This window comes from Gymnoscopelus microlampas (genome assembly GCF_963454915.1).
Source record: "Gymnoscopelus microlampas genome assembly, chromosome: 19".
In the NCBI taxonomy this organism is placed as follows: domain Eukaryota; kingdom Metazoa; phylum Chordata; class Actinopteri; order Myctophiformes; family Myctophidae; genus Gymnoscopelus; species Gymnoscopelus microlampas.
Genome location: NC_139956.1, coordinates 28,934,098 through 28,958,594, shown reverse-complemented (window position 1 = coordinate 28,958,594; position 24,497 = coordinate 28,934,098). Strand labels below are relative to the sequence as shown.

At 42.6% G+C, this 24,497-nt stretch overlaps 1 protein-coding gene across 1 annotated transcript in view; it reads left to right on the top strand.

The window, feature by feature from the left end:
* Nucleotides 1-78: 78 nt before the first annotated feature.
* The window catches only part of LOC311035363 (diacylglycerol kinase delta), a 145,051-nt gene continuing 120,632 nt past the window's right edge, over nucleotides 79-24,497 (top strand). The window contains exons 1-3 of the mRNA XM_084043520.1: nucleotides 79-396; nucleotides 3,628-4,110; nucleotides 5,480-5,584. Coding sequence (XP_083899646.1) covers nucleotides 4,015-4,110; nucleotides 5,480-5,584 — 201 coding nt within the window. The 5' untranslated portion in view covers nucleotides 79-396; nucleotides 3,628-4,014. The remainder of the gene's footprint in view (nucleotides 397-3,627; nucleotides 4,111-5,479; nucleotides 5,585-24,497) is intronic.

Sequence of the window (24,497 nt, the reverse complement as noted above, 5' to 3'; positions counted from 1 at the left end):
CTCTCTCCTCTTGCTTCCTACCTGATTCAAATCCGTTCCGACGCTATGCGTATGAGTCTCTCTCTCTCTCTCTCTCTCTCTCTCTCTCTCTCTCTCTCTCTCTCCCCGCAATAAGGCGACAATCTGAAGGCTGATCGCACGTTACGGTGACCGTACCGTCTGTCCATCTGTCTGTCTGTCCGTCCGTGCGCCCGCCCGGTGGCAACAAGCAAGGGGAGGAGGACAGTATAGCCTCGAACAGCGACGGGAGAGACCCAGAGACCCAGGCAGAGAGAGAGGACCGGACAGGAGGAGGATCGAGTCCCGGCCGATCGAGGAGGCAGGCAGGGAGGGAGAGAGAGACACCACACCGCTGTACCACCGCGGAGCTCCATAGCTGCCAGCCAGCGGGGGGGGGTAAATAAATATAATATTCATATTTAATATGTACGGGTTCATGCAGAGGATGCGAGGGGACGGGGGGCGTGATTTTACACGCGATCGAGGCCGGTTTATAGTGACAAATGTCATCTCTCTCTCTCTCTCTCTCTCTCTGTGTTCCGCTGTGTTTATGGCCGGTGCATGCTTTGAATAACACCGGCTGCAGTGCATGCGGATAGATCACGCTGTAATACAACAAAATAACATTATTTTCAATCCACTAAATGCACGGAATGCATTGATGTGCACGCAGACAGTCATTAAGACGCCCACGTCTCCTCGCACAGTTCAATTAGTCTCTAAACGATCTAACAAACGGGAGTTATGATCAAACGCGCCGCCGCGACAGCCTGTTGTGCTTCTTCTTATTTCTTTCCTCAAAGATTATTATTATTATTTTTGGCTTTTAATGTCTTTATAATTGAGAGGACATGTAGGCTGACAGGAAAGAGAGAGAGATGAGAGAGAGACGTGCTGCAAAAGGTCGTCGGGATCGGGACTCGAACCCGCGACGCGCTGTCAAGGCTACAGTGTAGCCTATAGGTCAGGGCCAGCCTGTTGTGCTTCTTGTTGCAAAGCAAAGAAACATTGAAGGTTGACAGAATGACAGTCAGATAGAGACTGAATGGAGGTCTCTGTGTCACCGTTGAGTGACATGATGATAGAACTGACTGACACCCATAGCTTCAAGGACCCCCATAACTCTGAGAGTGTACAAATGGAACCAAATGGACCCTTACGGGTCCATTTGGTTTCCATTTGTACACTCTCAGAGTTGTAGCCCCCCCCCCCCTTCAAGGAACCAAGATGGTCCCTGGACCCCACTTTGAGAACAACTGCTCTAGAGGAGGCTGAGATTGATTTGAGTTGAAGATGATGGGTGTCGTTTACTGTCATATACAACATTTGAAGTGCTGATGTTTAATTTCGGTTGCGAAAACACACAAACACACACACACACACACACACACACACACACACACACACACACACACACACACACACACACACACACACACACACACACACAGTCTCTCTCTCTCTCACTTTGAGTCTGTCTGTGGTTAGGCTATTTATAGGCTTTCTTAGACTAAATCAGCAGCCAAATAAATGGACCAAAACCTGTGGTGTAGCAACAGTGTGTGTGTGTGTGTGTGTGTGTGTGTCTGTGACTTTTGCTATAGTGCTCTGGAACATTTGTTCTCAAAGTGGGGTCCGGGGACCCCCAGGGGTCCCCAGCAAAATGTCATTCCAACCACTTTAACCATATCTTTGGCTATTCAAAAATAGCAGATCTACAAGCTCATATAGCGCGGCATGAAATGCCATGCTCTGAGCTTGTAGATCTGCTACTTAAAAAACAAATCGTTAACATTTGTGCGAATCTTTGAATATATATATATATTTAAGCAAACATTTTTAACACAAATCTTTGTTTCTGGGGGTCCCTGGCACAACATATTTTCAGATGGGGGTCAAATACATACAATCATTTTGGGGGTCCTTGACATGAAAAAGTTTGAGAACCTCTGCTCTGGAAGGCAGCACGAATAGCCCAGTGAAGCCCTCTCTAATGTTATCATTTCCCAGGAGACTATACAGTAGTGTTAGAGGAAAGAATGCCAGTCTATCATTGTTTTGTTATCATGGATATTAACTCTCATCGCCCCATCATCATGATCATCATTATAAAAATCATCATCATACATCATATAGCTCTGCAATGTCACGGCCTTCATCGCGTTTCTTATAGCCCTGCTAAGTTCTGCCTAGACCTACTGCCGTATGTCATCGTTAACCCATTCAGACCTGAGGCCGATTCTAAAAACGACTTCTAAATCCTGACCTAAGTTTTCTGAAAAACTTCAAATATGTATTAAAAAATTACAAAAAAATGTATGTTGCTATATATACTGTAGAGCCACAGGAACCCCAAAAGGGGTTCCCGTCCAGAAAGGGTTAATTTCCTCATCATAACCGCCATCATCGTCATCACCATATCCTTATCGTTATCGTCATTAGCTTGAGTATGAACCTTTAAAACTTTTTTTTTTTTTTTTGGGGTGGTTGATGACGCGGCCGGGGACCGCGTTGGGGGGAAGTGAGAACAAGAAGCTAAGTGTCTGTCACCCACAAGTAAAAAAGACAGAAGTTGAAGATGGACCGATGAAGCAGTCACTCCACCCTGGTTGTGGTGAACATATCGCTGCTAGCTAGGTTTCGTTTCGTACACAGCAAGATCCTCAGTGTGATTGTAACGCCAAAGCGTGTACACATGGAACCAAATGGACCTTGTGAGAGTCTACATTTTAGTGTGTGTTCTTAGTGGAGAGAGACAGGAAAGGTGGAGTGAGTGACATGCGGCAAATGGTTGGGCCGGCCAGGGAATTGAACCAGGAACTCGCTGGGAGGCATTAAAGCCTGTGTGGTATACGGTACGCGACCCAACCACTCGGCCATCCGCTCACCTCTGGCCTCTGACGGACTCTCTCTTTTCACGGTGTTTATCCCAGGTGGACGTGGTTTTGAGGTTATAGGTTTAGGCCTAGTTTCTGTGAGGTTAGGTTTAGGTATAGTTTTTGTGAAGATAAAGGTTAGGGGTTAAGCGCCACCTGGGCGACGCAACAAAGAAAAGAGGCCAAGAGGGAGTCCCTGCAGCTTCTGAGGAAGCCGAACAAAAAGTTGTACCTGTACCACAAGATGTAACAATAAAGCACAACCTTGCACCTTGAACCTTGAAAGACTATACAGCTGGTTTTCTAATCCTATAACAATAGCATTGAGGAGTTAATTCAATTCACCTGGGTCTAAATGAGAGACCCGTCCTGACTAGACGCCTTGTAACGAAAACCAGCACAGCTGTCTGGGTCCATGAGGTCAGATCCACTGTCAGAGTTCAATGAACTCTGACAGTGTAAAAAAGACATAGGGGCCTGTAGGAGTATTGATAGTCAGAGTTGAACACACACACACACACACACACACACACACACACACACACACACACACACACACACACACACACACACACACACACACACACACACACACACACACACCTTTTAACCTGTTTACAAGTATATCAAAAAAATCGAAACTCCCCTCCGAAAACTCTGGCCCCACATTACTTCTCTTTATTTCTCCTTCTAGTAAATTATTCATCCTTTTCCTCTGCATCCTTTCATTTCCTTTTCTTTTTCTTTCCAGAAACAAGCCTGGATATATAGAGAGATCGTCTAAGGAGGAGAAGAGAGGAACAGATCGAGCCAAAAGAGAGAACAGCCAGCCAGCCAGCCAGCCTGCCTGGCCCCGTGCATCATCCTTTTCCTCTTCCTCCTCTCGCCGTTGATCACACCTCCACACCCCCCCCCTCTCCTTCCCACACACACACACACACACACACTCTGTTTTCTCATCCCTTCACTGCCTCTCGTCTTAAATCTCTGTAGTCTTCACCTCTGCTCAGCCAATCCTCCTCCAGCGTCCTCCTCGCTCGCTCGTCTCTCTCTCTCTCTCTCTCTCTCTCTCTCTCATCTCTCTCTCTCCATCACTTCTCCTCCTCGCCCGTCTCGCCATCTGCACCGGAAACCCGCCATGGCGTCCAAACTGAACCCCAACATTCTGTACGTGTCTGAGGCCCACGCCGACGCGCTGGTGGGCGCCCAGCAGGACGGCGACAGGACTCACATTGTACGTACTGTACTCTTTTTAAAAAAAAATGCTGTATTAGTCAGAAATAAAGTAAAACAGCACGTGGTACAAGTAAGACATTAAAGCTTAAAGGAGAACACAAAAAAGTCAGAGGGACTTGTTTCCATTGTGGTCCCAATTCAAAATTCAATTCAAAAACACAATAATACATGTCATCAACAAATACGAACACTATATGTACATATTTTGCACCTCTTGTGGTCTCCTGATAGCAGTGTTGATATTGACAGCAAAGTTTATGTAGTTTTAGTCATAGTCTTTTGAATAAAATTCCATTTAGTTATCATATATTAGTCATATTTTAGTCATCTGAAATGTTTTCGTTTTTGTCTAGTTTTAGTCGACTAAATATCATATGATTATAGTCGACTAAATCTACAGTTGATATAGTCAACTAAAATGTATTTTGGCGGGCCTGGCTTGATGGCGTCGTAATCGCTGATTTTACAATTGTTAGCTCTGAAAATAGCCGATCTACAAGCTCACAACACGTCGCAGCGCGACGCGTTGTGAGCTTGTAGATCGGCTATTTTCAGAGCGCAACACCCGAGCACAACCAAACATAACATGAATTGTCTTTTAGTTCTACTGCATCTCTTCTCCACTAGTCCGTCACTAACATTTTAGTCTAGGTTTTTATCTATCAATATATTTAGTCTTAGTTTTAGTCATCATAGCTTTGTTTTTATTTCGTTTTTATTTCGTTTTCGTCAGTGAAAAAAGGTAGTCGACGAACATTTTTCGTCATAGTTTTAGTCGACAACATCAACACTGCCTGATAGATCGTTTTTTTAAGGCCATTTTTGAAAGAAACCAGTGTTACACATGTCATTAGTCACAAGCTCTTGTTAATAATGTTCATTGGTTCAATTAAGCAATATTACATGAGAAGCTGTGAGTTACAATGATTATTGGCACGCCAGTGATGCGGTCAGGAACGAGGCAGAGCCGAGTTCCGCAAGCATCAAAAGTTGAATTATGGAGATGCATAGTTTCTGTCCGACAGCAACGTTATTCTTGTTTTTTATTTTCTTTGTTTCTTTTTTAATTCCATTAGCTATGCTGCTTCAGTGGCTGAGGAGACTCTTAACCACTTAAACCCTCAGGGGCTCTATTCCAGTGTCTTTTCTGTTTTCTGTGAGCTTGTCGATCTGCTATTTTCTCCGAATGCTTTCCCCACAATAACGATGCTGGGGTTTAAGTGGTTTAAAGTACCTGTAAACGGATAAAGACCACCTGTAACCTTGAACCTTGTAACTGATGACTCACTATGTTTACACAGTGAGATGACACTGTATTAATCCTCCTCTCCTCTCCTCTCCTCTCCTCTCCTCTCCTCTCCTCTCAGGTCGGGGAGGTGGGTGAAGAGTCCTCAGACAGTGATGGTGAGCAGGAGGAGACCTCCCACAAGCTGATCCGCAAAGTGTCCACCTCGGGACAGATCCGCGCAAAGGTAGGATGGACAGTGTGTGTGTGTGTGTGTGTGTGTGTGTGTGTGTGTGTGTGCGTGTGCGTGCGTGTGCTTGTCAGTGTGTTGAAAGGCATTGTAAACTAAACTGAAATCTGAGATGTTGTAAGGTAGGACAACCAATGTAGGACAAGTGTGTGTGCGTGCATGCGTGTGTGTGTGTGGCCGTTGGGCCAGCGGATATTTGGGCCAAAGCAGGATGGAAAGAAAAAGAGACACTCAGGCTCTGTGTGTGTGTGTGTGTGTGTGTGTGTGTGTGTGTGTGTGTGTGTGTTGTCCTGGGAAAACGATACTAACCACACAGTGTGAAGGCATAAGAAACACATTTTATTGCTGAAGAAAAAAGCCTTGTATTGGATCACAGCCTCAGGGACCTGTACACCTCCTTCCCTCTCCTCTGCCTTGTGCCTCCTCTTATTCTCCCCGAGTTCTCACCCCTCCTCTCAATGACCTCTTTTTTTTATTTCTTTATTTACCCAGGGTAGTAGTAGCTGAGCACAAGTGCTCATTTCCAGTAACGCCCAGCAACCAGGAAGTGGGAGTAGTAAATCTTGGGATCACGTGACCTCCTGGTTCTGCGTGCATCTGGGGATGAAATGGTCACTCATGTGTTAGCGAAGAGCGCCATCTAGTGGAAAGGCGATATATACCTAGAAAGAGAACATGACGTCACACCATTGAAAGTAATAGATGAAAAAAAAACTCCCAATGGCGCCACCGGTCCATTGAACGGGTCTCAAGCAACATAGAAATGCACCATTTAGCATTAGCCATCCATTCAATCACGCATGCATCTGTGTCATTTTAGATTTTAGTCATATTATATACTTTGGCTATTCAAAAATATCTTTTGAAAAATTTTGAACATTTGTAACTCAATTCTTTGCTTCAGGAGGTCCCTGGAACAACATATTTTGCCGGGGGGTCGGCGGCCAAAAACATATCGTTTTGGGGTCCCTTGACATGAAAAGGTTTTGTTCCAGGGACCCCCAAAAAATAAGATTTGAGTTAAAAATGTTGTTTAAAAAAACACATGTATTCAAAGATTTGCACAAATGTTCAAGATAAAATAAAATAAAAACAGATCCACAAGTATTTCTACCAGATGTGTGTGTGGGTGTATGTGTGCGTTTGTGCACATGCCCGTGCATGTGAGAGGGTACTGCTGTGGCCGAGGTTTGCGCTGTTTTCCACCAAAGTGGAGCTGATGTGTTGAACGCGGGTGGTCTGCCTGACCTTTGAACCCCCCTTGAACCCGGCAGTGTTGGTGTCACACTTGCTACTGAGTCAATGAACTCTCTCTCTTTCTCTCTCTCCTCTCTCTGATATCTCTTCTTATCTGACCTTTGACCCCTGAGCCTGCTGCCCTTTGTGTCCATAATCCACTTCCTGTGTTGGCGTCAGTGTGCCGGGTTCTTTGATCTATTTTTGACCAATCAGGAGGACCGGATAGCTTCCTGATATTGACTCACCTTTTTACTGTAAGGGACATGCGATATGGGTTCTTTTAATGTTGGCCTCTTACTGGAACAAAAAGTGTGTGTGTTTGTGTGTGTGTGTGTGTGTGTGTGTGTGTGTGGGGGGGGGGGTCTACTTGCACTCACACTTGCACACACACAGTATATGCATGCATACACATCCAGCACAATTCATGAAAACGTGTGTTTGCATTAATACGCACGCCACACGCACGCCACACACACACACGAACACACACACACACACACACACACACACACACACACACACACACACACACACACACACACACACACACACACACACACACACACACACACACTATCTCATTAGTAATATGGATACTCCGTAATGAGCATCTCAATCGTTATTGCAAAGTGTAAATACATCTATGTGTATACGTCCAGATGGTGCCTAAAGTAACGTGTGTGTGTGTGTGTGTGTGTGTCATTAAGAGTCATGGATACTTGGCTCTACATCATATTCCGATCAATATGCAACATGTCATATCGGCGCTGTCGGGGTTGGAAATCTCATATGTCCAACAGAACTGTTGCTTGTCAGGATTCAAATAAAAAAATAGCCGAGCTTGAAGATTTGCTATTTTTGTGTGACACAGTAGCAAGTATAGGGCATTCATTTATGAAAAAAACGTAAATATCAACAGAAATATGCAGATAAGAGGTGTCTGCCTGACAGCGATGATAGTGCTTGCCCAACCATATGTCGGCGTGGCAACAAGGCATCCCATAATGACAGGGTGTCATCAGATAGTATCAGATAGCTCTGTGCCAATCAGCCATTGTCTTGCAGCAGGCAGGGCTTCCCAAAACCTGTTCAGTTCCACACCCAAACGTAAAAAAATGCATTTTGAATTCATTAATTAAGCCCTATTTAAGAAAAAGAAAAGAAAAAGTGTGATAATGGCTGATCTACAAGGTCACAATATGTGAGCTTGGAGATCTGCTATTGTCGCAATTTTTCGGGAAAGCTTCTCTGTCATTTTAGATTTCTTTGGCTATTCAAAAATAGCAGATCTACAAGCTCATAGCGCGGCACCGAGTGCCGCGCTATGAGCTTGTAGGTCTGCTATTTTTGAAAATTGTGAAAATGTGTGCATTTTGTATATACTTTTTTAAAGCGAACAATTGTAAAATATTTTGTTCCAGGGACCCCCCAGAAGCAAATATACAAATGTTCACTTTAAAAAATATATATATATATTCAAAGATTTGCACAAATTTTCACGATTTTTCAAAAATAGCAGATATACGAGCTTGTAGATCTGCTATTTTTGAATAGCCCCAAAGAAATCTAAAGTGACACAGATGCGTTCCCGGATTGAATGGGTGAAGGACCTTTACGGAACACCCACTGTATGCTGGTTGCCATGGATACAGGAACTGGTGTAGGAGGAGAGTGGAGCTGATTGAATGGAACTACAACCGTAAGGATTGTTGGCGGCTGAAGGTATAACGATGCCCATTCATCCATTCATGATTTAGGTAGATATTGGGATTACTAGTGGACAGTTGTGATTGGCCGCTCGTTATCAAAACTCAAAGCAGCTTTGTGAATCACGCGTGCGTGTTAATTTGTGTTCACCTATAGAGTCATGTGACTCAGATTAAGCTATCAGTCCCAGGATTGGACCATGACAATTGGCTACATGGTTGATGGGATTATTGTTTGTGTGTTTGTGTACAATATTCGTGTGTGTGTGTGTGTGTGTGTGTGTGTGTGTGTGTGTATACCATCAGTGTGCACAGGTGCCAGACAAAGCGTGTACGCTCAAAGAGTATGTGCCTCTTATCTCCATATGCTAACTTTTTGCGTTTTTTCATAAAGTAACGTCCTACTTGACCACACTACGGCGTCACGCAAAAGCATCAAAAGTAGCAGATCTACAAGCTCGAAACGCGTCGCTTCGCGACGCGTTTCGAGCTTGTAGATCTGCTACTTTTGCTATTTTAGCATTTTAATCCTGAAAAGTAACAGTTTTGACATGTGAGGTTTCCACCCGACAGAGACATGACAAGAACACGGACAGTATCAGACTCTGCCTAGTAACACAAAACACACACACCCACTCTCCGGCAATTATGTCCGGGGACCTGCTGGCTCTTCCTGCCGCGGGGGTGCTTGTTAGGGCAACAGGCTGTTAGCGCGTGTCAGGGAGAGGTGCTAATTCTTATCGAACCTGACAAAACATGTCTCGCGGTCACATTAATTCTGCTCACACCACGCCGCACCGTCTATGAATAGTTACAGTACATTGACGTTGTTATGATAGCTAGCTTTGCTTGACGACAGGCCGGCCCTTTTTATGCTTGGGAGTGTGTGTGTGTGTGTGTGTGTGTGTGTGTGTGTGTGTGCGTGTGCGTGTGCGTGCGTGTGTTCTACTGAAGAACAACATTTATGTGTGGTAGTCCTAGAATTTGGCATCAGTGGACAAGGTTAAAAAGCTTGAGTCTGCGTTTAATAAGAAATCACCACATTTTGACGTGCCTCCACAGACCCTCTTTATTAGGTCTCTGAAGAGTTGGCGCTGGTTGCGATGCAACCACAGTGGTGCAGCAGGTGATGTAATGCGACCACAGTGGTGTGGAACAGTGGAGATACACACAGATTAGTGGGTGTCGTTTTGTAATCCAGAGCGAGGTGGGTGCAACAACATCCTGACCTTCAAGCTCCTCTCATCTAATTGGCATAGCATAACATAATTATCAACAGGTTTGTTATGAGTACACAGTACGTGTGTGTTATTGTTGTGTGTACGTGTCTTTCATTGATGCAAAGCACACCTTCACACAAGCATTGTTATAGCTTGAAAGCCCTTTCTGTGGGCAAGTGACACTTTGATACTATACGTTACGGAGCATAAATCAGGCTGGTTAACCCATTAAGACCTGATAAATGCCTGCTAAATTCTAACAGTTTTCTGAAAAACCTGTGTTGCTATAATATCAGTGGTGGTCAAACTTTCTCATGTCAAGGACCCCAAAATGATAGCCTATGTATTTGGCCGCGGACCCCATCTCAAAATATTTTGTTCCAGGGACCCCCAGAAGCAAAGATTTGAGTAAAAAAAACGTATTTTTTTATATATAAGATTTGCACAAGTTTTCACAAATTTTCAAAAATAGCAGATCTACAAACCGCGCTATGAGCTTGTACAGTATATCTGCTATTTTTGAATAGCCAAAGAAATCTAAAATGACACATGCTTTCACAGTCTTAATGGGTTCATTGAAACATCTGTTCAATAAAGTGTCAACATTGGTCAGACAGACCTTTGTGCTACTGTCCTATGTGTGAATGTTGTGTTCACAACACATGGTATCCTCTCGTTTGACTTCATTTTGTGGAGGTATGTCGGATTCAGCTGTCAATAGCCTCTTCAAGTTCTTTTCTCTTTTATTACATTCTCTCTCTCTCTCTCTCTCTCTCTCTCTCTCTCTCTCTCTCTCCTGCCAAATTCATTTTTTTCTCATCCTCGCTTTCTCACACATTACCCCAGCCTAGATCAGGAGTGAATATCGGGATAGATTATCCTCCATCGTGAGCGGTTCAAAGATCCAATCTTAAGCCTCCAGATTTGCTGAATGAGTGGACCTTTGGCACGACGACCGGTCCAAACAACCTGTGGTCAGTGTTGCCATGTCCGCTCATTAGAAGCGACTTTGGGCTTGTGTTTCTGTAAAGTCCCTCGTAAATATAGGTAGTTGCGGGTTGCATTTTTTTAGGCTTGTTTGTATAGTGTTTATGCAAATAACAATAGCGTTTGCATCTGAGTTTCTCTTAAGCACTTTCAACCTGGCATCCCTAGTTTGGGCGTGTCGTTATACAGGAAATTTGCCATATTTTCAAAAATGTAAAAAATTATATAAAATAAAATTAAAAAACAAAAAAAGTCTAAAATAGCCGAACTACAGGCTCACAACGTGTCACATCGTGACTCAGCTTGTAGATCGGCTATTTTTCTGTTTCTCATACACTAATAAAGTAAATAGGGCAGTGCTTAAGTGGTTAAGAGAAGATACATTGCAGAGAATGTTGCTACAGTACATGAGGCCTATTATCTCTACCTCTCGGTCGACTTATCTTTCTATCTGTCATTGTCTCTATCCTCTCTCACTCCCCTCTATCTCTCTCTCTCTCTCTCTCTCTGTGTCCTTCTCACTCCCCTCTATCTGTCTCTCTTGTCTACCTCTCTCTCTCTCTGTGTCCTTCTCACTCCCCTCTATCTGTCTCTCTGTCTACCTCTCTCTCTCTCTGTGTCCTTCTCACTCCCCTCTATCTGTCTCTCTGTCTACTCTCTCTCTCTCTGTGTCCTTCTCTCTCTCTCACTCCCCTCTATCTGTCTCTCTGTATCTCTCTCTCTGTGTCCTTCTCTCTCTTTCCACTCCCTTCTCTGTGTCTCTCTATCTATTCCTCTCTCCTGCTACCTCCCACCTCTCTCTCTCTCTCTCTACCTCAGTTACGTAATACTTCGGTGTCTGTTATCTTGTTGTTTATCGTGCCTCTGTTTGCTGTGCAGAAAATCAAGCTGTGTGTGTGTGTGTGTGTGCGCACATACTGTGATATACTTTGATATACTTGCTTTGGGAATGCCGGCCACTAAAGCTGTAACAAGCTTACACACACACACACACACACACACACACACACACACACACACACACACACACACACACACACACACACACACACACACACACACACACACACACACACACACACACACACACACACGCTGTGAGGAAAGCATCTTCCTCTCTGTGCTACATAAAACAAGTTTCACCTCAAGGAATTTAAATAGATTGTATACAATAGATGTGATTGTATCGCTGATTGTAACAATTTTACCCAATACACGTACGTTTTTTGTTTATATTATCTTCCCCCTTGAGAAAAACAATTACATTTTATATGTGTATTCCTACTTAACCCTTTAAGACCTGGAACGCATCTGTGTCACTTTAGGTTTCTTTGGCTATTTTTGAAAAATCTTGAAAAATGAAAAAAACGTTTTTTTTCCAAAAACTGTTAGGATTTAGATTTTTTTAAAGAATCGCCTCAGGTCTTAATGCGCTAAATATAAATAGCGGGAAAAGGAGGGGAAATAGCCGCACTGCTTTTCCGTTTCCTGAAAAGTAACAGTTTTGTACATTTCTCTGCTTTGGGTTTGGTTTGGAATGGATTGAGAGCCTCTGTCTATGTTTGTTACACTGTATATGTTTCTGTCCATTCCTCTCCTCCGGGCATCGAAATCTGTGTGGGTGTTTTAACCAAGAAATGGAGATGAGGCCTGTGTGTGTGTGTGTATGTGTGTGTGTGTGTGGGGGCTGATGACCATTGAGTGATTGCTTGAGTGCGCACAAATGTGTTGGATTGACCCTGTGTGTGTGTGTGTGTGTGTGTGTGTGTGTGTGTGTGTGTGTGTGTGTCTGTCAGCGTGTGTGTGGGTTGTTGAATTATGCCCTTGGCTTGTGTTGTGATACAACTGCAGTGCTTTGGTCAGTACTGAGAGAGAGAGACAGAGATGGATAGAGAGATGGAGAAGAGAGGGAGAGATGCAATGAGAGAGGGTCAGGTTGACCAGAGAGAGAGAGAGAGTTACATAATAAATCCTCATAGCGGAAGTCACAGAGTCTTTTTCTTTATAATGGTGAGTTATTTTTATAACTAATGGACATCCGTGCTCTACCAACAGCCAAATTCAGCATCATCCACCTACACACCCTTATCTGCAAGGGCACCTAGTCCACACAGACCTGTTGCTGTTTGAATTGTATATTGGGGCTGCAGGTATTCATCTATTTTCTATTTTCAATTATTTGATAAATCTATGTGATTAACCAACTATAGCGTCCCTATTCTGGGCATGTAGCAATAGGCCAACATTTGGCGGAAATAGCATATATTAATCCATTAAGACCGGCATCTGTGTCATTTTAGATTTCTTTGGCTATTCATAAATAGCAGATATACAAGCTCATACCGCGGCACTCGGTGCCGTGCTATGAGCTTGTATATCTGCTATTTATTTTTTTAATCGTGAAAATGTCTGCAAATCTTTGAATGTACATATTTAGCTTTTTTTTTTGGAGTGGTGCCAACCACTCCTATATCTGACTTTGTCCGTGTGTCCGTATGTATGTATGTCTGTCTGTCCAATAAACAAACATTGATGACAACATCAATACGGGGGTCAATACGGGGCTCATCAAAGGCACCACTCTCTTCACACAGGGTGTGATGTTTTACTCAAATCTTTGCTTCTGGGGATTCTACAAATGTCTTCTAAATCCGAACATTTAAAAAAAAAAAACGTATGTTGCTGTAATATCAGTGGTTCTCAAACGTTTTCATGTCAAGGACAAGAAAGGTATTTGGCTGCGGAACCCCATCTCAAAATATTTAGTCCCAGGGAACCCCCAGAAGCAAAGATTTGAGTTAAAAATATATTCAAAGATTTGCACACATTTTCACGATTTTTCAAAAATAGCACATCTACAAGCTCATGAGCTCGTATAGGTTGTATATCTGCTATTTTTGAGTGGTGCCAACCACTCCTATATCTGACTTTGTCCGTGTGTCCGGGTGTGTGTCTGTCCGGGTGTGTGTCCAATAAACAAACATTGATGACAACATCAATACGGGGCTCATCAAAGGCACCACTCTCTTCACACAGGGTGTGATTTTTTTTTAATGGCCAAAGAAATGTTAAAATGACACAGATGCTTCTGAATGGATTAGATAAAGCCTCAAGCGGGTGTGCTCAACGCCGCCCTGTTCGCTGGCATTAGGCAGGTCATGGGGGGGGTCTGCTGCGACGACTCCTCTCCCACTGAGTAAGATGCTCTTTCACCTCCGGCTAAGAACACACGTCGTCGGTTATGGTAAAGGGCAATGAACCTATAGAATCCATCATTGAGCTATTATAGAAGATCTTCGATGATGCTATATTGCCGCTCCTGGTCTGGTAAAGTGTCACTATCTCCCATAGAGGTATAATATAACTAGAGGGAGGACTGCCCCGCCCCCAGCTATCATTTCAATGAATGTGCTCACTGGCGTTTTGAAGCACCCGGAAGCCTGCCGGAAGTAGAATTATTGAGACGGTTTTGGGTTGGCGTAAAGTTATGAGCATGCGCACTAGTGTCATTTTTGCGTTCTACGGCAGCCCGTGTGTCAAGGATTGAACGCGAGATATTTATGAAATTCACTGGAGATGCCTATGTATATGTAAATGCATATGTATTTATGTATAATATGTTTACATATTTATATCTCTATATATAAATATATATCAGTATGTTTTGCTCGCGCATGTATTTCTCCCCGCCTGCAGTTCCAGCTTTGGCCACTGGGGTGGCAGCTTCAAGATTTCCCAGCGGCTCTGGGGGCTTGCTATCTCCTGGTCCTGTGGCGTGGCCTTTAAATACTCCTCCTGAGGGGGTGCCATGTCTGTCATACTGCTGACCTCGCTGCGTTCTCGCTTGACCTTTTATATGGAGCTTACATGTATCCTTATATGGTGTATTATGTTCATGACTTCAGCTTCAGGACCTGAACCCTATGTATAGAGTTTAAGTGGATATTTTTTAGCGGCGCTAGCCGCTCTATACCTTTAGGTATAGAGCGGATCCTGCTCTATACCTGACTTTGTCCGTGTGCGTACGTCAACGTTCTGATTGGTCAGGTGCGTCAACAAAGTGATTGGTCAAGCTTCACGTGACACATGGCTATAAACACATATTGATGCAAAATATATCAAAGGCGCCGCTACCTTCACACAGGGTGTGATTTTTAATTTAGACAATGAGATTATGGTAAAAAGAGGAAATATTTTTTTTTATCATCACACATAACCAGACATCTTGAAACTGCATCCTCACGTGCTGTGAGGATACTGCATGTGGCCCTCAAACAATTTGCAAAACATTACCATTTTGATGTTAATATAACATTAATATAAAACATGTTGTCTTTAATGTATTCTATGTTAGTTGCATTGATCCAAGCCGGAATGCAATCAATTGATTTATCTTTTATCATGAGCGTGCCCTGAAAATGAGAAGATAATTACAGTTGACTTATCTTTATAGCAGCTCTCTTCCTTACAGCTTGTGTTGAAACGTGTGTGTTTTCACATTTTAGCAGCTGTTGATAACTGAAGTCACTGCGTACAGTACAGTACAGTACAGTACAGTACACAGCCGCTGTGCTTTTAACTGATCACTTCATAGGGGATTGAAAATCAAATCAAAAGCATAGCCTGTTCCTCTGGCTAAAAATAGCCGTTTAGTTGAACAACAACAGCATGGCAGAGTGTTCAAAACCCAGCTCAGCCGTGAGGAGAATTATTATTAGCACTCCAAAGGAGCCCCCCGTTTGGAGATATCTAGGGTTTTAGTCAGTAAAGGATCAATATAGGAACCCAGTCGGTAAAAAAAAAGGAAAATAATAGTCTTTTCCCTTAGTTTTTTTGCCTCTGGGGGCACATCATTTTTTTGTGTAGAAACAGGAAGTTGGTTTGGCTCCTCCCCTTTCTCAGTCCACTTCCTTCCGGCTGATTCTGTGTTTATTCCTACTAACAACACTAGTACATGTTTAAGGCAGTGGTGCTGAGAGATTAGTAAAGGATTGACGCAAGCCACGTAGTGCAAGCTACAGATGGGCTACCGTTCCTTGAGTAACTCAGCCCAATGGTCAGTCAAATTCTGACATGCAGTTTTTCAGCATATAATTATAATATATATTTGAATACAATCAAATACGTTGTGTTTTTAGGAAGGAATGTTCAGAAGTTTATCTAACAGCCCTAATGTAGTTCTGCAAACATCATATCCAAACATCATAGTGTGTGTGTGTGTGTGTGTGTGTGTGTGTGTGTGTGTGTGTGTGTGTGTGTGTGTGTGTGTGTGTGTGTGTGTGTGTGTGTGTGTGTGTGTGTGTGTGTGTGTGTGTGTGTGTGTGTGTGTGTGTGTGTGTGTGTGTGAGAGATTTGGTCAGTACTGAGAAAGACACAGAGATGGAGAAGAGAGGGAGAGATGCAATGAGAGAGAGAGGTTGACCAAGGTACAATTAGAGAGAATTGGAGAAAGAGGGAGAAGGTGATATGGAGAGAGAGACAGAGAGGGAGAAAGAGCAGCACAGGCTAATGTAGAGAGAGACAGACATGGTTACATAATAAATCCTCATAGCAGAAGTCACAGTGTATTTTTTTTTTATAAAGGTGAATTATTTTTATCTAATTGTCTAACGTATTCCGGTTCAATTTCCTCAAATCCACCATCCTCCACCTACACACCATTATCTCTGAATAGCAACATGAACCCCTAGCATCCCTATTCTGGGCATGTCACAATAGGTCGAACATTTGCCGGAAGAACTTGCGTGTTAGCAGCTCATTATAGCAGCTCCTCTGTTTATAGTCACAGCATACGCACAGTACAGCCGCTGTGCTTTTAACTGATGGCTAAGGTACTTTCATTCATAGTGGATTGAAAATCAAATCAAAAGCATAGCCTGTTCCTCTGGCTAAAAATAGCTGTTTAGTTGAACAACAACAGCAGCATGGCAGAGTTTTCAGAACGCAGCTCAGCTGTGAGGAGAATCATTAGCAGATATTTTGGGTTTTTTTGGTCAGTAAAGGGTGCAATTGATGCAAGCCATGTAGTCTAAGCCAGTGGTTCTCAAACTTTTCAGGCCACGACCCCCCCCCCCCCCCCCCCCCCAAAAAAAACGTATTTGAACTGGGGACATTACATTTAGTTTGACACGGTTCCACAGATAAATATTGTTTCAAAATTCTTTCCTCTTTCTCAGGTAATATTTCACAGTTTGACCAATGTTTGTAAATTTTTTATAGTATTGTTTGTTGATTACTTTCGACGCAGTAATTGTCTTATAACCCCCCCCCCCCCCCCCCGTATTAAAAAGGTCTTAAAAGTCTTTATATTGTCAGATACCCTGTATTAGGGATGGGTATTGGAAAGAATCTCACGATACGATACGTATCACGATACTTGGATCACGATACGATTATGTCACGATATATTGCGATACGATACATATTGCCATATATTACGATATTATTGCGATATATTGCAATATCAAAATATATTGCGACACGATACATATTGCAAAATATTGTGATACGATACATATTGCGATATATATCACGATATATACATATATCACAATATTGTATATATATATATATACACTACATATTGAGTAGCTGCAGATCAGTGACAGGTTTTTCGAATGTTTTTTCATAAAGCCTGTATCTGAAAAAGCAACAAAAAACGAAAAAATATATGACGGCCTGGAGTATCGATACAGTATCGTGAAATACAATATTGCGATATATTGCGAAATCGATAATATTGCCCATCCCTACCCTGTATACACTTATACTGTATGTTTGTTTACTGTTGAGTGAGAAAACAATGTTGCACATTAAGCTAATCATCTGGGGACCCCCCCCCAAAGAAAATCATTTAGGGACTCCCCTGGGGGTCCCGACCCACTAGTTGTAATCTAACAGATGTGCCACGATTCCACAAGAAGCAACATCAGGGCCCATCTCAAAGTCATGAACCCAAATGTAGTTTGCTGCTTGAGTAACTCCATCCAAACAGCTACTTCTATCTCATCGCCCGCCACTATAGCTCAAAGACGCTGACCACACAGCCCAATGGTCTGTCAAATTCTGACATGCCAAAAATGTGGTTTCTGCCCCGACGGCAACGATATCCAAAAGACATGAAAATCCCATAGTCTAGTAGCAGGTAATGTTCCCCTAGCCGACTGCACAGAAGTTGAACAACCCGTCTTCTAAATCCAGACCTTAACCCTTTTAGACCGGGGAACGCATCTGTGTGTCATTTTAAGATGTCTTTGGGCTATTCAAAAAATAGCAGATATACAAGCTCATAGCGCGGCACTCGGTGCCGCGCTATGAGCTTGTAGATCTGATATTTTTGAAAAATAGTGAAAATTCTTCAAATGTCTTCTACATCCAAGCAGTATTTTGTATTATGTTGCTATAATATCAGTGGTTCTCAAACCCCCCCCCCCCCCCCCAAGAAGCAAAGGTTTGAGTACAAAAAAAGAAAATTGTTTAAAAATATATATTTATTCAAAGATTTGCAAAAATGTTCACGATTTTTCCAAAGAATAGCAGATCTACAAGCTCATAGCGCGGCTTTCGGTGCCGTGCTGTGAGCTTGTAGATCTGCTATTTTCGAATAGCCAAAGTATACAATAACGGTTAAAGTGGTTACACACAGATGCGTTCCCGGTCTTAAAGGGTTAAAGGCATGGCTGTAATATAAAACTCCATTCCAACATCCTCAACTTGTAATAGTTCATCCAAAGACATGGGTTACATAACACATTCTCGTAGCAGAAGTCACAGTGTCTTTTTTTATTATTATAATGATGAGTTATTTTTATAACTAATGGACATCCTTTTTCTCCCCACAGCCAGCCTGCTGTGGAGAGACTTTATAAGTGGATCATTTAGACCAGGGATTCCCAGCTACGTCCATCTTATCGCCCGCCACTATAGCTCAAAGACACTGACTGTGTCTATCAAATTCTGACATGCCAATTCAGCATTGACATTATTATATATATTTGAATGCAATCAAATGTATGTTTTATAGAAGGAATATTCAGAAGTTGGGGTCACCAACGGAAGAGTGGTTATATATACCACGTACAGGCTCTGATGAAGCCTGACAGCGAGTCCTCGGTTCGATTCCGGAGCTCGGCGGAGCCTTGCTGCATTAAGCCAAAGAGATTGAATTATTTAAAGATAGTGGCATCCCAGTTGGAGCCACTAGAGGAAAAATGGTAAACAAATCCTACAAATGGTCTCCTAAAGTGGGGCGCCATCCGATCTCGCGAACGTCCGATGTTTGCTGGTGAGTTCTCCTGATTTGTCCCTCTGAAAAAAGTCATTTTAGTATCTTGGGAAGATTGTGTGGCTTGTGGCGATCGGCTTCAATGTTTAGTTCAGTGACCATGGGGCTAAAGAATGGTTCAGAAGCTGTGTTCACTTTCCCATTAGAAATAGCCCAAAAATATCTTAAAGATAAGTAAGAAAAAGAAAAAAATGTATATATAGTTTGACAGGATAAGGATATAAGGATAATTCCTTTTTAACAGGTCGTTCAGGAAAGTCCTTGCGGTCTTGAACAGCCCGAATATAGTTGTGAAAACATCATATCCAAAAGACATTAAAATCCCACCGTCTAGTAGCAGGTAATGTATGCAAATGCAGTTATTCCAAACACTATCCGACTGCACAGAACAACCCTGTTTTCTGAATCCAGGCCTTAAAGGCATGGCTGTAATATAAAACTCTATTCCAACATCCTCAACTTGTAAATAGTTCACCCGAGGCGCCCTGCAATATACCACACATCTACTTCTTCATCTTACACTGTGTGTGTGTGTGTGTGTGTGTGTGTGTGTGTGTGTGTGTGTGTGTGTGTGTGTGTGTGTGTGTGTGTGTGTGTGTGTGTGTGTGTGTGTGTGTGTGTGTGTGTGTGTGTGTGTGTGTGTGTGTGTGTGTGTGTGTGTGAGAGAGCGAGACTGTGTGTGTGCTTGTGTATGTATTACAGTTTGAATGGCCGCATTGCCCAATGCCAGAGGGTGCCATTACAGTATATTACACCATACACACACACACACACACACACACACACACACACACACACACACACACACACACACACACACACACACACACACACACACAGGTAGACGTAATGCTGAGTGTCTGTCTCTCTGGCTGTCTGCCGTTTGTCAACCGGAGCCTTCCAAACTCGGTTTCTATTGATCTGACCTCGGCTCTCCCTCAGAAACATCTCACTGACCAATCAGGTCGCTTCGCTACGGAGGGAACTCAGGATGTCCTCATGAAAAAAAAAAACTGTAACAAAGAATATAAATTATATAGTATCAACTGGTTCAAGTGGGGTCCAGGGGGACCCTCTGGGGTTCTTTGAGGGACTCCAAATGGACCCCTTACAGGTCTGTACAATTTACAATTCATAATTTGGGCATTTAGCAGACACTCTTAATCTAGAGCAATTTACTTAATGCATAGAGATAGTAATCTAGGATCATAGGTAAACCAAGAACCTTTCAGCAGTCTAAACATTATAATATCCAAAAAAAAAAAAAATCTGTACCTTGAAAGTTGAAACTATACAAACCATAGGATGCCAGGTCTACAAATGAACCTGTATCTCTGAGATTGTGCAAATGGAACCAAATGGACCCGTATGGGTCCATTTGGTTCCATTTTGCACACTCTCAGAGATATGGGGTCCCAATATGAAACTAAAACGTTTTATAATCACCGCTATATATATTCCACTGTATATGGCATCGACTAATTGCACTGTTGATAGACTGTAATATATACAGTATATTAATTATTGATTGTCTGTCTGTACTGTTAAGGTCAGCTCCTAATCCCTATTGATTGATGCGGTTAGTTAATGAGGTCACGGCTCAATCTAAATGCCCTATTGGTTATTGCAAATAGCTGTCATGGCTGGAGGTAATTGTGGGGCGGTGTCCCAAGTAAAGTGCCACTGATTTAGAGAAGGGCTTTTTAGTTTTAGGATACTTTTCAATGAGCAACGCCATCGTGCGGTGAGTCGGTGACCGTCGTGCAATGGTTCATAATACCATTGCCCCCTAGTGGCAGAGGGGATAATGGCTGTATTTTTTTTTTGTATGTGCGTCAATCTGTGTTTTTTCGATAACCTGCTTGGGCGATACAATTGAGTATTCCTGTAACTCCTTGAACACCTTGATAGTTGTATCCTCTGACCCCCTCTGACATATTCTTTCCAATAAGTTTTGTAGTATATTTGTATTGCATTTTATTGTATTGTCTGTATATGCATTACTGATTAATTGAGTACAAAGGACCACAATTAAAACAACCCCCTTGGGCTCAAGTATACTCAAGTAAAGTACAGACACTCCCCAAAATATAACATAGTAGGCCTACAAGTACAGTACATGAAAGGAACAAAAACGTTAGGTTACGGACGTAACCCCGGTTCTTTGAATATTACGAGCGAGCTTTTCCTTTACAATATGTGTTACTCAGGTCCTGGTTTAATACAACGGCCCTGCATTGAAGGCCTGTGTTGAATCAACTGAAGTGAACTTTTGGATTTATAGGAGGAGAGCGTGAAGGAGAGGCACGGATACAGAGAGGCAGATACAGTGATTGAAAATGAAATTGAAAACGTGATAGACGGAGGACGGACTGAGTGAGAACGAGGGGAGAGAAATGCACAAAGTGCACGAGTGGGAAATGAGATTGAGATGAGGCGATGCATTACACCATACAGATACTAGATCATACACACGCACGCACACGCGCGCACACACACACACGCACACGCACACGCACACGCACACGCACACACACACACACACACAGTGGTGGAAAGTACAGTGGACTTTTACTCCACTACAATTTTTTGAAAACTTTAGTTACAACTTTAGTTACTAGATACGAATTATGATATTATGAAACATACATTAAACACACATGAAAATAGCCGATCTAGAAGCTCACAACGCGTCGCGATTGTGAGCTTGTAGATAGTAAGCAAATATTTTAGTAATTTTACTTTTGGTACTTTAAGTACATTTTGATGCCAAAACCTGTGTACTTTTACTCAAGTCAATTTAATATTTTGGACTTGTACTTGTAACAGAGTATTTCTAGATTGCAGTATTTGTACTTTTACTTAAGTAAAGAATTTGAGTACTTTTTCCACCACTGCACACACACGCTCACGCACACGCGCACACACACACACACACACACACACGCACACAGTGCATGATACATGATAGACAGATAGATAGATGGACGTTCAATAGGTCTTAACGGGTTGTGTCGACTCGTCATAAACTATGGGCTGAACAAGACTTACAGCAAATCAAACTGTGATCATTTTATAGAACGTTAACAACCACAATTTATAGCATCAAGTTTCCTCTGGCCCATTCATTATTCACAACTTGAAATCTGCTGTAGGGAAAAGTGGACGGTGTGCAAGATTCACAGAGTTTATACGATGATGATTCACCAATATTGTTCTTGATTCATGGTCCGTATATTACCCCCGGGTAACGGAACACCTCTCCGCTATGCAATTAACGCGCACCCTCCTGTGATTTGCATATTATTGCAGTAGTTCATATTGCGACTTCAATTTGGTTTTGATTCACGGCTCGAGCCCTTATCTGTAAAACTACACTCTCTCATTTAACCCATTAAGACCGTGAATGCATCTGTGTCATTTAATTTCTTTGGCTATCAAAAAATAGCTACAAGCTCATAGCGCGGCACTGAGTGCTATGAGCTTGTAGATCTGCTATTTTTCTTTTAAATGTTGAAAATATGTGCAAATCTTTTAATATAGCATATGTACATTTTTAACTCAAATCTTTGCTTCGGGGGGTCCTTGGAACAAAATATTTTCAGATGGGGGTCCACGGCCAAATATAATTTTGGGGGTCCTTGACATGAAAAAGTTTGAGAACCACTGATATATATAGCAACATGTACGTTTAAAAAAAAGAAACTGTTTAGAAGACATTTGTAGAATCATCCAGAAGCAAAGATTTGAGTAAAAAATGTTTAAAAACATATATATTGAAAGATTTGCACACATTTTCAGGATAAAAAAAATAGCAGATCTACAAGCTCATAGCGCGGCACCGAGTGCCGTGCTATGAGCTTGTATATCTGCTATTTTTGAATAGCCCAAAGAAATCTTAAAATGGCACACAGATGTTCTCGGTCTGAAAGGGTTAAGACCAACATGAGTGATTGAATTACAGAGCGGTGGATTTGCACTAAAATGAACCGGATTGAAGTGATGCAGAGAGAGAGCGAGAGAGGGGGAGAGAGAGAGAGAGGGAGAGAGGGGGAGAGAGGGGGAGAGGGGCTAAAACAGAGAGAGCGATAGATGGGAAGCAGGGGAATAAAAACTGAAAGGCAGGCAGGGTGTCAGAGGGGGAGGCATGCGTTAATCCGACAGACCTTTTCTCCGACTATGTGGCATCCGCGTGCGGTTAGGGTTAGGGTGAGGGTTTGGTTCGGGTTTAGTATTGGAAACGTCGGAGCGCTGCGCTGTCGGAGGAATGCGCTGTCGGACTAACCTACTGCACCCGTCAGAGGTGGGAAAATAAACTGAATGGAAGGCAGGCAGGCAGGGTGTCAGAAGTGCGGCGATGAAGAGAAGACTGGATGAAAGCAGAGGAAGGGCAGAATAATTAGGAATAGAGGTGAAAGAGAGAGAGAGAGAGAGAGAGAGAGAGAGAGAGAAACAGGTGAATGCAAGCGGAGGGGGGGGGGGGGGGGGGTAAAGAGGGAGGGACAGGAAGAAGAAAGCTTTTTAACGGGCGGTGAGAATGAAAGACGAATAGAATGGATAAATGTGAAATATTGAACGATTGAAAGGTATCGCGCTAAGAATAGGAAAGAAACAGAGTGAACGCGTTGAACATAATCAAATAGAGAACAAATTAAGGGTGTTTCTCAAAATTAGGGCCGTGACCCTTTTTTGGGTCACAGCAAGAACATTACATTTTTTTGTTCGTTTGTTTGTTTTTAAGAAACAAAATCCCACAATATATATTTGTTTTTAAATCATATAAAAAGACAAATTCAAACAATTTGCTGACGTTTTCTAAAACAATAGCCGATCTGCGGGCTTACAACGCGATGCGTTTTAAGCGTACAGATCTGCTATTTTCACTATTCTTTAAGAAACAAATAGGTCTTTAGTGGTTACATTTATTTATATTTGTAAGTTTGGGTCCCCGGGCAAAACACCAAATGTACCTTTTGGGGGTCAAGCCTAAAGGTTTTGGGAAGTTTTTTTGTAACAAAAAAAAAACTACAGCCGTTCTCCCCTCTGCCGCCCGTCTCTCTTTCACTCAATCTTTCCATCTATATTTTCTGTCTCTCCGTCTCATCTCCTTCATATCCCTCAGTCTGCTTTTCTCTCTCTCTCTCCCTCTCTCTTTCTCTCTCCTGCTCGCTGTCTATGAAGTTCAACCCGCCATTAGTGCAGGTCTGCCATCCATCATCCACTAGACCACTGGACGCACCATTAGAGAGACGGACAGAGAGAGACATCATTAGGCCAACACAGCTGGATGGGCACAGACTTAGATTAATAGTAAGAAAGCATTAGAGCCAGAGTACAGTAAGCGACAGAGGCAGTTTACAGTAAGAAAGAGAGAGAGAAAGAGACATACAGTTCACATGCTATTCACAGGCGGTGTTTGTCATAATGTGTCACTCTCTGTACCATGTTTACATGTTGTAAACAACCTGTTGGCG